Genomic DNA, 12,583 nt, shown 5'->3' with positions numbered 1-12,583 from the left:
CTCCCCCCATCCCACCGCCCCTCCCCTCCCCCCCATCCCACCGCCACTCCCCTCCCCCATCCCACCGCCACTCCCCTCCCCCCCATCCCACCGCCACTCCCCCCCATCCCACCGCCACTCCCCCCCCATCCCACCGCCACTCCTCTCCCCCACCCATCCCACCGCCACTCCCCTCCCCCATCCCACCGCCCCTCCCCTCCCCCCCATCCCACCGCCACTCCCCTCCCCATCCCACCGCCACTCCCCTCCCCCCCATCCCACCGCCACTCCCCCCCATCCCACCGCCACTCCCCCCCCATCCCACCGCCACTCCCCCCCCATCCCACCGCCACTCCTCTCCCCCACCCATCCCACCGCCACTCCCCTCCCCCATCCCACCGCCCCTCCCCTCCCCCCCATCCCACCGCCACTCCCCTCCCCAATCCCACCGCCACTCCCCTCCCCCCCATCCCACCGCCACTCCCCCCCCATCCCACCGCCACTCCCCTCCCCCCCATCCCACCGCCACTCCCCCCCATCCCACCGCCACTCCTCTCCCCCACCCATCCCACCGCCCCTCCCCTCCCCCATCCCACCGCCACTCCCCCCCCATCCCACCGCCACTCCCCTCCCCCCCATCCCACCGCCACTCCCCCCCCCACCCACCCCACCGCCACTCCCCCCCCATCCCACCGCCACTCCCCCCCCATCCCACCGCCACTCCCCTCCCCCCATCCCACCGCCACTCCCCCCCCATCCCACCGCCACTCCCCCCCCCATCCCACCGCCACTCCCCTCCCCATCCCACCGCCACTCCCCCCCCACCCAGCCCACCGCCACTCCCCCCCCCCATCCCACCGCCACTCCCCTCCCCATCCCACCGCCACTCCCCTCCCCATCCCACCGCCCCTCCCCTCCCCATCCCACCGCCACTCCCCTCCCCCCATCCCACCGCCACTCCCCTCCCCCACACCCCCACCGCCACTCCCCTCCCCCACCCATCCCACCGCCACTCCCCTCCCCCACCCATCCCACCGCCACTCCCCCCCCATCCCACCGCCACTCCCCTCCCCCCATCCCACCGCCCCTCCCCTCCCCCCCATCCCACCGCCACTCCCCTCCCCCACACCCCCACCGCCACTCCCCTCCCCCACCCATCCCACCGCCACTCCCCTCCCCCACCCATCCCACCGCCACTCCCCCCCCATCCCACCGCCACTCCCCTCCCCCCATCCCACCGCCCCTCCCCTCCCCCCCATCCCACCGCCACTCCCCTCCCCCACACCCCCACCGCCACTCCCCTCCCCCACCCATCCCACCGCCACTCCCCTCCCCCACCCATCCCACCGCCACTCCCCCCCATCCCACCGCCACTCCCCTCCCCCACACCCCCACCGCCACTCCTCTCCCCCACCCATCCCACCGCCCCTCCCCTCCCCCCATCCCACCGCCACTCCCCCCCCATCCCACCGCCACTCCCCTCCCCATCCCACCGCCCCTCCCCTCCCCCCCATCCCACCGCCACTCCCCTCCCCCACACCCCCACCGCCACTCCCCTCCCCCACCCATCCCACCGCCACTCCCCTCCCCCACCCATCCCACCGCCACTCCCCCCCCATCCCACCGCCACTCCCCTCCCCCCATCCCACCGCCCCTCCCCTCCCCATCCCACCGCCACTCCCCTCCCCCACACCCCCACCGCCACTCCCCTCCCCCACCCATCCCACCGCCACTCCCCTCCCCCACACCCCCACCGCCACTCCTCTCCCCCACCCATCCCACCGCCACTCCCCCCCCACCCATCCCACCGCCACTCCCCTCCCCCCCATTCCACCGCCACTCCCCTCCCCCACCCCCCCACCGCCACTCCCCTCCCCCATCCCACCGCCACTCCCCTCCCCCACCCATCCCACCGCCACTCCCCTCCCCCACCCATCCCACCGCCACTCCCCTCCCCACACCCATCCCACCGCCCATCCCACCGCCACTCCCCCCCCACCCCATCCCACCGCCACTCCCCTCCCCCACACCCATCCCACCGCCCATCCCACCGCCACTCCCCCCCCCACCCACCCCACCGCCACTCCCCTCCCCCCCATCCCACCGCCACTCCCCTCCCCCACCCCCCCACCGCCACTCCCCTCCCCATCCCACCGCCACTCCCCTCCCCCACCCATCCCACCGCCACTCCCCTCCCCCACACCCATCCCACCGCCCATCCCACCGCCACTCCCCCCCCCCACCCCACCGCCACTCCCCTCCCCCCCATCCCACCGCCACTCCCCTCCCCCACACCCATCCCAACGCCTCTCCCCTCCCCCCCCATCCCACCGCCACTCCCCTCCCCCACACCCATCCCACCGCCCATCCCCCCCCCCACCCATCCCACCGCCACTCCCCTCCCCCCCCACCCATCCCACCGCCACTCCCCTCCCCCACCCCCCCTCCCCACTGCCAGATGCCAACCAATCATTTGAATACCCGAACACGAACTACTGGCACCGTTTGTCCAGCTGTTTGCAATGATTGTTTGTGTATCGTACATTCAGCTTTTGACTTCTAGAAGCCTTCCTCAGACTACATCAACCTTAAACGTCACTTTTAATAGGTTCTGGTGGAAGTACTGACTGGAAATCACTTACAGCAGAGTGGGTCCACTCAGAGCTCCTGCGAAGACATCCTCACTGAAGGATGACAGGAGTTTATTCTTGTGCAGGTAACTGTTAAAAAAAACAAAAGGGGGTTCAAGCACCTCTTTATCCTGGCACTGTTCAAACTTCAGACTCTGTTACAAAGACAATGTAGATGCCGGCCCTGTTGGCAAAATCTGGGTTTGAGTTTTCGATATTGAGGCGTATGTGTCCGTCCAGGAATGTCCTGAATCGGACATTAATTTCCAGGAACTCGCCACCAGCAGGAGGAGAATTATTGTGAGGTCTCTAATGTCGAGTGGGAGGTTTAAGTCAGAAAAATCTGTTTGTTGTCCCAAACTACCTCCAACTTTCCCATTTCTGCCATTAACTGTAGCTGGAAGTTTGGCGAGTGCCTAATTTTCTGGGGGACAATAGCGTCGTTGTAATGAATATTGGGCTAGTAATTCAGAGGCTAAAGCCTCGGACACACGGGTTCAAATCCCATCATGGCGGCAACCAATTCATAAAATTCAGTGAATAAATTGCGGAATATAAAGCAAGTCTCAGTAAAGGTGACCATGAACCCATCATCGATCGTCATAAAGACCCATCTGCTCCTTAAGGGAAGGGAGCCCGAGGGCCGTATAGAATGTGCAAAAGGGAACTTAGAAAGGAAATTAGGAGAACAAAAAGGGGATATGAAAGGATACTGGCTGGTAGAATAAAGGAAATCCTAAATTGTTTCACAAGCACATTAAGAGTAAAAGGATAACTGGGGCAAGAGTAGGGTCCATTAAGGACCACAGTGATAATTAGTGTGTGGAGCCGGAGGATGTAGGTAGGATTCTAAGTGAATACTTTGTGTCGGTGTTCACTCATGAGAGGGACAATGTGGGTATAGAAATCAGGGGGAAAGATTGTGATAAAATTAAATACATTTTCGGAGGTTCTGTGTGGTCTGGCAGGTTTGAAAGTAGATAAATCTCCAGGGCCAGATGGAATGTATCCCAGGCTGATGAGTGAGGCTAGGGAGGAAATAGCAGGGGCGCTGGCAATAATTTTCAATTCCTCTCTGGCTACAGGAGAGGTGCCAGAGGACTGGAGGACAGCCAATGTGGTACCATTATTCAAGAAGGGAGGAAGGGATAAACCAGGAAACTACAAGCCAATCAGTGGTGGGGAAACTATTGGAAGCAATTCTGAGAGTCAGAATTAATCTGCATTTGGAGAGGCAGGGATTAATCAAGAACTGTCAGTTTGGTTTTGTTAAGGGGAGGTCATGTCTGACCAACTTGATTGAATCTTTCGAAGAGGTGACCAGGTGTGTAGACCAGGGAAATGCGTTTGACGTAGTCTACTTGGACTTTAGCAAGGCTTTTGATAAGGTCCCATATGAGAGACTGATAGCGAAGGTAAAAGTTAATGGGATCCAAGGAAATTTGGCAAATTGGATCCAGAATTGGCTGAGATGCAGGAAGCAGAGGGTGATGGTCGAGGGGTGTTTTTCTGACTGAAAGCCTGTGTCCAGTGGGGTCCCGCAGAGATCAGCTTTGGGGCCCTTGCTGTTTGTGGTTTATATAAATGATTTAGACATGAATGTAGGAGGGTTGATCAGTATGTTCATGGATGATATGAAAATTGATGAGGTGGTAAATAGTGAGGAGGATAGGCCTACATTACAGGAGAATATAGATGGGCTGGTCAGATGGCAAATGGAATTCAATCTGGATAAGTGTGAAGTGCTGCACTTGGGCAGGACAAACAAGGCACGGGAGTACATGACGAATGGCAGGACCCTGGGGAACACTGAGGAACAGAGGGACCTTGGTGTGCATGTACACTGGTCCCTTAAGGTAGCAGGGCAGATAGATACAGTGGTTAAGAAGGCATTTGGTACATTTGCCTTTATTACCCAAGTTTAAGAGCAGGAAGGTTATGCTGTAACTGCAAAAAACATTGGTTAGGCCACAGCTAGAGTGTTATATGCAGTTCTGGAATCCACATTATAGAAGAGGTGTGATAGCACTGGAAAGGGTGCAGAGGAGATTTACCAGGATGCTGTCTGGGCTGGAGAGTTTTAGTTATGAAGAGAGATTGGGTAGACTTGGATTGTTTTCCTTGGAGCAGAGGAGACTGAGGGGGGACGGGATTGAGATGTATAAAATTATGAGAGGCATAGATGGAGTAGACAAGAAAAAACGTTTCCCCTTGGTGGAGGGATCAATGACCAGGGGGCAGAGATTTAAGGCAAGGGTCAGGAGGTTTAGAGGGGATGTGGGGAAAATCCTTTTCACCCAGAGGGTGGTGGGAGTCTGGAACTCGCTGCCTGAGAGGGTGGTGGAGGCAGAGACCCTTATAACGTTTAAGAAGTATTTAGATGTGCACTTGCGATGCCAGGGCACACAAGGCTATGGCCCAATGCTGGGAAATAGGATTAGAATAGTTAGGTGATTGTTTTTGACCTGTGCAGGCAGGATGGGCAAAAGGACATTTTCTGTGCTGTAGGTCTCTATGACTCTAAATCTGACCTACATGTGACCCCAGACCTATAGTAATGCGGTTGACTCTTAATGGGCCTTTGATATGGTCTAAGGAGCCACTCAATCCAGAGGTAATCAATGATGGATAAAAATATTGCCAGTGATGGCCAGCTGCACAATGGAATAAAAACGTATTCCAAGAAGATGACTAGGAACTCTAAATATGATAATAAGGCTGTGAACCTCATTGTCAATCAGATTTTCAACTTTAGTTGCAGTTTACTGTTAAGGCAGGGACTTGGGAGATTCAGGAGGAAATTCCTATCTACCTCCAGCATCCCAGTGCCAGCCTGACAAAACCTGCACGATTGTGCATCTCCACACCCCTGCCATGACCTTCCCTTGTGCCTTTCATACTCCCACCCCCGCCACCAGGCCCGTGATCTCCTACCCTCAGCTTCAGGCCTTGATACCCTACCTCTACCACTAGGTCCTCAATCTCCCAGCCCCACCATCAGATCTTGAACCCCCACCTTCACCACTAGCCCTCAATCTCCCACCTACACCGCAAGCTTTCGATCTCCCACCTCCACCGCCAGGCCCTTGATCTCCCACCTCCGCTATAGGCCCTAAGTCTCCCACCTTCACCACAAGCCCTCGATCTCCCACCTCCACCACCAGGCCCTTGATCTCCCACCTCCGCTATAGGCCCTAAGTCTCCCACCTTCACCACAAGCCCTCGATCTCCCACCTCCACCACCAGGGCCTCGATCTCCCATCTCCACCTAGGCCTTTGATCTCTCAACTCTACCACCAGGCCCTCGATCGCGACCTCCACCATCAGGCCCTTGATCTCCCACATCCACCACAGGCCCTAAGTCTTCCACCTCCACCACAAGCCCTCGATCGCCCACCTCCACCATCAGGCCCTCGATCTCCCACCTCCACCACCAGGCCCTTGATCTCCCGTCTCCATCTCGGCTTTTGATCTCTCAACTGTACCACCAGGCCCTCGATCGCCCATCTCCACCACCAGGCCCTCAATCTCCCACCTCCACCACCAGGCCCTCGATCCTCCACCTTCACTACCAGGCCCTCGATCCTCCACCTCTCACCGAAACAAAGACTCTGATTCCATCCCCCCCTCCCCCCACTAAACCCCAGGCTTGTCATCCTCCGGCCCCCATCCAAGTGTCCAACCTGTCATATCACCCCCATGCCCCCAACCTGCCCTCCTAATCTTCGATGGCCGACGGCCTCCTCCAAACTCCTAGATCAACTCTGCCTCTGAACGGACCCCCCCCCCCGCCCTCCCTTATTCTCCCCCAATTTAATGCCTCCAGACAAATAGAACTCCCCCTGATTCCACAGTCCTGGTGGTCAGACACTTCCCCACACCCATCCTCACCCTTCTCCGGCCTAACCTGCTAATCAGCCCCCACCAACATAGAATTTAACTGAGGATCACTCCCACTCGAATTTGCAGGTGAGTTTGGAGGTCCAGTCCTCGTGATCCTGCAGACTCGGATCAGGGCTGCCATTGGGAGAGAGTGTGATTGGTCCCCATCCCCTAACCCCCGTCACGTGGCAGCACACATTTCACCAGAGGTAAGGTGACAGTATCTCACAAGGAGCCACAGATTTTATGCCTCAGATAGACGGCGTCACCAGACCCCCTGTGAAAAGGCCCATTGGCGGGGCGAAAGGAGGCGGACATGGGAACGGAGTGGACACGGGGGTGAGTCATCAGCTGAATTGTGCACCATGGGAAGTCTAGCAACAGACCTTCAAGGAACAGGGCAAGCGATTTTGCGAAGCACTGGAGGATCAAAGTCAGGGTGGCGGATTTCAAAGTTCAGCTCTGCACGGCTACAGGTTCAAAGTGGTGTGCGGATTGCCTGTTTGAACATGGGTCAGGTTCTGAGCATCTTGGTTGTTGCTGGAGGCTGAGGGGGAGACAGGTGCCATGGTAAATAAGCGGGCCTTCACCCCTTTTTAGATTTCTCGTTGCTTTCTGTTGCTATTTTAAAGGCTTCGACAGTTCCTGGCAGGTTATGCTTTCCTTCTCAGCTTCACTGGATTGATCACTATTGCTTTAGTATTGACCACAATTTGAGCAGTCGGGTTACATTTCATCCTGAATTCGCGCCAGGCCTTACTTCAGGCTAAGGTTAGGCTGCTGTACTCAGGAATGAACTTGCATTTAGACTGTGTCGTTTACCACTTCAGGATGTCCCAGAGCATTTCACAAAATAGTTCTTGAAATCTCGACACTGCCGTGAATTCGGAAACGCAGCAGCCAAATGGCGCACAGCAAGCTCCCACAAACAGCAATATCAGGCCATGTGTTATCACCTTGAAGGTTGAGAGATAAATATGGACTGTCTCATTGGAAATAATTCCTCTGCTCTTCTTCCAAATGGTACCAAGGGATCTTTCACGCCTATCTCAGAGGGCAGCCGGGGCCCGGGCTTTTAATACATCATCAGTAAGACCACGCGGAAGGTTAGTCTTGTTTGGGGATGCAAGTGCTGGGGTGGGGCCTGAGTCCACCTGATCTTCTGACTCAGAGACGGCGGGATTCTCCCCTACCTGGCGGGGCGGGGGGTCCCGGTGAGATGGAGTGGCGGGAACCACTCCGGCGTCGGGCCTCCCAAATCCGCACCTTTAGGGGCCAAGGCCTCACCTTTAGGGGCTAGGCCCGCGCCGGAGTGGCTGCCGCCCTGCCGGCTGGCGTGGAAGACCTTTGCCGGCCGGCGGATGTCCGCGCATGCGCGGGAGCGTCAGCGGCTGCTGACGTCATCCCCGCGCATGCGCAGGGGGGGTGGTCACCTCTGCGTCGGCCATCGCGGAGGCTATGGCCGACGCGGAGGGGAAAGAGTGCCCCCACGGCGCAGGCCCGCCCGCGGATCGGTGGGCTCCGATCGCGGGCCAGGCCACCGTGGGGGCACCCCCCCCCCCCGCGGGGCCAGATCGCCCCGTGCCCCTCCCAGGACCCCGGAGCCTGCTCGTGCCGCCTGGTCCCGCTGGTAAGAGAGATGGTTTAATTCACGCCGACGGGACCAGCATTACAGCAGCGTGACTTTGGCCCATCGCGGGCCGGAGAATCGCCGGGGGGGGGGGGGGGGGGCCCGCCGACTGGCGCGGCGCGATTCCCGCCCCCGCCGAACCTCCGGTGCCGGAGAATTCTCCGACCCGGCGGGGTGTCGGCGAATTCCGCCCCAACTCTACCAAGAGAGCCACAGCTGACACACTATATCAACATCTGCTGTTTACCATCTGTTTCAAATTTGTTAACTTATATTTGAACAATTTGTCATCCATGACCTCCACAGCACCCAGCCCTGCTCCCCAGAGAACCTTTGGTTCTGCTGTCGCACATAATTTGAAGATTTGTCAATTTGTTGAATCCATTGTCAACTACAACCTCACCCCCGATCTTTGCCACATGCCCATCGCAGTGCTCAGTGGTGCATCTCTTTGAGTATCAGTTCTCCAGCCACTCACTCAGCCAGTCTATACCACCCATAGCCGTGGTCGGGAACCTACTGCCCGACAGTGTGGTCAAAGTCAATTCAACGGCAACATTCAGAAGAGAATTGTCTTGCAGAGGGAATTCAAATATTCAACGGGGACAGAATGCACTGGGCAACGGGGAAAGGGCAGGTGGAGTGGGATTAACTGGATAGAGCCTAAACAGACACGATGGGTCAAATTACTTCCTTCTGTGCTCGGCCATTCTATCATCAGAACATTAGGCCATTCAGCCCCTCCAGCCTACTCCGCCATTCGGTACGAACATGGCTGATCTCATCTCGGTCTTATCTCCATCTTCCTGCCCGCTCCCCATAACCCTTCACCCCGCTACTAATTAAAAACTGATCTACCTTCTCCTTAAATTTTAGTCTTCCGGCGTCCACTGCACTCTGGGGCCGAGAATTCCACCGATTCACGACCCTTTGTGTGAAGTGATTTCTCCTCATTTCTGTTTTAAATCTAAAACAATGGCCTCTCATTCTAGAATGAGGAGGTTTACCAGGATGTTGCCTGGTCTGGAGGCTGTTAGCTATGCAGAGAGGCTGAATAGACTCGGTCTGTTTTCATTAGAACAACGGAGGTTGAGGGGTGACGTGATGGAGGTCTACAAGATTATAAGGGACATGGATAGAGTAGATGGGCAGGCTGATGATTCCCAGGGTGGAGGGGTCAATCACCAGGGGGCATAGGTTTAAGGTCCGTGAAGCAGGTTTTTTCCCCCTCTGATGCATCCTGTGTCTCCATCTCGGAGTCAGAGTCTGCTGCCTCCGTCATGTCAGCGTCTCTATCTCCATTCGGTTCTGTAACGACCTGCGCAGGCTTCGAGTGAGGCACCAGTGGAAGATTGTGAGGACTACCTTCCCTTGTCTCTGGTCTCTGCGGCTGTAGAAATGAGCTCCGGGGGCGGGGAATCTTTTGAGGGGATAGTCTTCTGGACCGAACGTGGTCTACATGTTTGCGCTGGAGACGACCCTGGGCTTGCACCTGGTAAGATATAGGGCCCGTTCGGCAAAAGATTACACCAGGAACCCACTGGGCACCACCAGCAAAATTCCAAACGAACCCTGGGTCACCAGGCGCAAACTGCCGAATCGGCCGATGCCGAGAAAATCCCTGTCCCTGCCGTTCTTGTGTACGGCGTACTTTTGCACCAATGTCCGGGAAAACCATACTAAGGCGGGTGCGAAGTCTCCGGCCCATTAGGAGTTCTGCGGGAGCTACCCCAGTCACCGCATGGGGGGTGGTCCTATACGTAAACAAAAAGCGAGCCAGTCTCGTGTCCATTGATCCGGAAGACTGCTTCTTTAGGCCTCTTTTGAATGTCTGCACTGCGCGCTCTGCCAACCCATTTGAAGCCGGGTGGTAAGGGGCAGTGCGGATATGGCGTATGCCGTTCATCTTCGTGAACTTCGCAAACTCCTCACTCGTGAATGGAGTGCCGTCATCCGTGACCAGCACCTCGGGGAGGCCATGCGTACTAAACGACAAACGCATCTTTTCAATTGTTGCGCAGGACGTTGTCCCCTGCATCTTATACACCTCTAGACATTTAGACTGGGCGTCAATTAATAGAAGGAACATGGATCCTTGAAAAGGGCCTGCAAAATCTGCATGCAAGCGTGCCCAAGGCCGCCCTGGCCATTCCCAGTTATGTCGGGGCGCGGCCGGCGGAAGCTTCTGATGCTCCTGGCAAATGGAGCAGTTTTGGGCCACCTTCTCAATGTCGGTGTCGAGGCCTGGCCACCAGACATAACTCCGGGCCAACATTTTCATTTTGGTCACACCTGGATGCCCTCCATAACACGTTGAAAAATTACGCAGGCAGAGGATACGCCAAAGGGCAACCGTGTATATTCATACAGGCCCCGGTGTGTGTTAATCGTTACATATGGTCGGGAGGCAGGATCCAGCTCCAACTGCAGGTAGGCGTGACTCATATCTAATTTTGTGAACGAGAGTCCACCTGCAAGCTTCGCGTAGAGATCCTTTATGCGAGGCATTGGATTTCGGTCGAGTCGGGAAGCCGTATTCACTGTAAGTTTATAGTCGCCACACAAGCGAACTGTGGCATCTGGCTTCATTACAGGTACAATTGGTGCTGCCCAGTCAGCAAAACGGACGGGCCTGATAATACCCAAACTCTCCAAACGAGTGAGCTCCCCTTCTACCTTCTCGAGCAAGGCGTAAGGCACTGGGCGCTTCCGGAAATAGCGCGGCGTGGCTCCTGGTTCGACTTGGATATGGGCTACGGCCCCTTTTATTTTCCCCAAACCAGGCTGGAATACATCTGGGTATCGTCCTAGCACCTCAGTCAACCCTTCAGAAACTGTTTGGAGGATGTGCTGCCATTGCAACCACAAATGGCGCAACCAGTCCCGACCCAACAGGCGGGGCCCATGGCCGCGCACCACGATAAGTGGGAAACACCCCTCCTGGCGTCCATAAACAACAAGGGTCATTGTAGTTCCTGCAATGTCCAGTGGTTCCCCCGTGTAGGTGGCCAACCTGGCCTGTGAGTCGGTTAATGTAAGGGTCTGTATACCCTGCTTGATGCTGTCGAATGTCCTCTGGGCGATCACGGAGACCGCTGCACCAGTGTCCAACTCCATCTCAAGCGGGTGGCCATTGACCCGTACTGTCACCTTAATGGGGGCCACACGGGGAGCTGCCACACAATGCAGCTGCAGGCAGTCGTCCTCCGTCTCCACATCCTCAGGAGTAGTCGCCGCAGGTTCATCCACATGGAAGGTATGGCCCCATGGCTGGTCCCAGTTACGGCCCCTGGGCTGGTCCCAGTTTCGGTCGGAACAACGGCCTGGCGCCCCCAGGACCGCCATCCGTGACGGGGTCGGCGCCTACAAGTCTGACACGGACATGGCTCCTCATCCATTGGTTCTGGAGAAGGCTCCCTTCGGGGAGGAATGTCCGACGGCCACTGGCGTCGGTCCGGATGTTGCCTCACCCAAGGTACCGCAGGAGTGCGGGGGGACGTTTTCGGACGGAAGGGGTTGTGCCCCAAGGCATGCACTTCCATTCCCTGTAGCTCCTGCACTCCTCGTTCTGCGCTCTCTCGGGACAATACTATTTGAATGGCCTGTTGAAAAGTCAATGTTGGCTCAGCTAACAACTTTCTCTGGGTGGCCGCAATGTTAATACCGCAAACCAAACGGTTGCGTAACATTTCTGACAAGGTCTCACCATAGTCACAGTACTCTGCAATCCTGCGTAACCTGGATAGAAAATCGGCAAGGGATTCTCCAGGGGTCCTCTCAGCGGTATTAAACCGGTAACGCTGGACTATCGTGGACGGGGTTGGGTTAAAATGTTGCCCCACTATATTCACAAGTTCATCAAACATTTTGGTGTCGTAAGGCTCCTAATCACCCCAAACGTATGCGGGCCGCAGGCGGTGAGCAATATGACCACCTGGCGCTCGTTTTCGGTGATATTGTTTGCCCGGAAATAGTAACGCATCCGTTGTGTGTACTGGTTCCAGCTTTCCAGCGCAGCATCAAAAACATCCAAACGTCCGTACAGAGGCATGGTATAATAGAAAACAACTTCCAACCTGTATCCAACAAAAATCCAGGGAGGTGGCTTCAGCAGTGTAGACAGCTATTCACTTTAACCCTCGTCGCCAGTTTTGTGAGGGCCACGAAGAATCCAGCACGAGTTTTAAGGATACAAAGTAATAACATTTATTTACAATAACATATATATATATATATATATAACAGCAGCAGCAACTTCCCTTGCTGCACACTCCTTCCTGCTGGTTCCTAAACTGGCCAGCTTTATTTATACTAGGAGTTTACTAATGGTTTCTCCGCCCCCCTCATTGGGGAAGCTCATACTCCCACAGGATTGTGGGATTGTCATTAGACCCAGCCAATGGTAAGTAGGCAGGTTATAACAGCCAGGAAAAGAACAAAGAAACAAAATTTGATTTCCCCC

The 12,583-nt window shown here is 56.5% G+C and overlaps 1 protein-coding gene across 1 annotated transcript in view; it reads right to left on the bottom strand.

The window, feature by feature from the left end:
* The window catches only part of tshr (thyroid stimulating hormone receptor), a 113,962-nt gene that overhangs the window by 8,009 nt on the left and 93,370 nt on the right, over nucleotides 1–12,583 (bottom strand). The window contains exon 8 of the mRNA XM_072495002.1: nucleotides 2,622–2,699. Within this exon, the coding sequence (XP_072351103.1) occupies nucleotides 2,622–2,699 (78 nt within the window). The remainder of the gene's footprint in view (nucleotides 1–2,621; nucleotides 2,700–12,583) is intronic.

This window comes from Scyliorhinus torazame, chromosome 2, assembly GCF_047496885.1.
Source record: "Scyliorhinus torazame isolate Kashiwa2021f chromosome 2, sScyTor2.1, whole genome shotgun sequence".
NCBI lineage: Eukaryota > Metazoa > Chordata > Chondrichthyes > Carcharhiniformes > Scyliorhinidae > Scyliorhinus > Scyliorhinus torazame.
The sequence above is the reverse complement of the archived record's forward strand: the minus strand, read 5'-3'. Positions and strand labels throughout refer to the sequence as shown.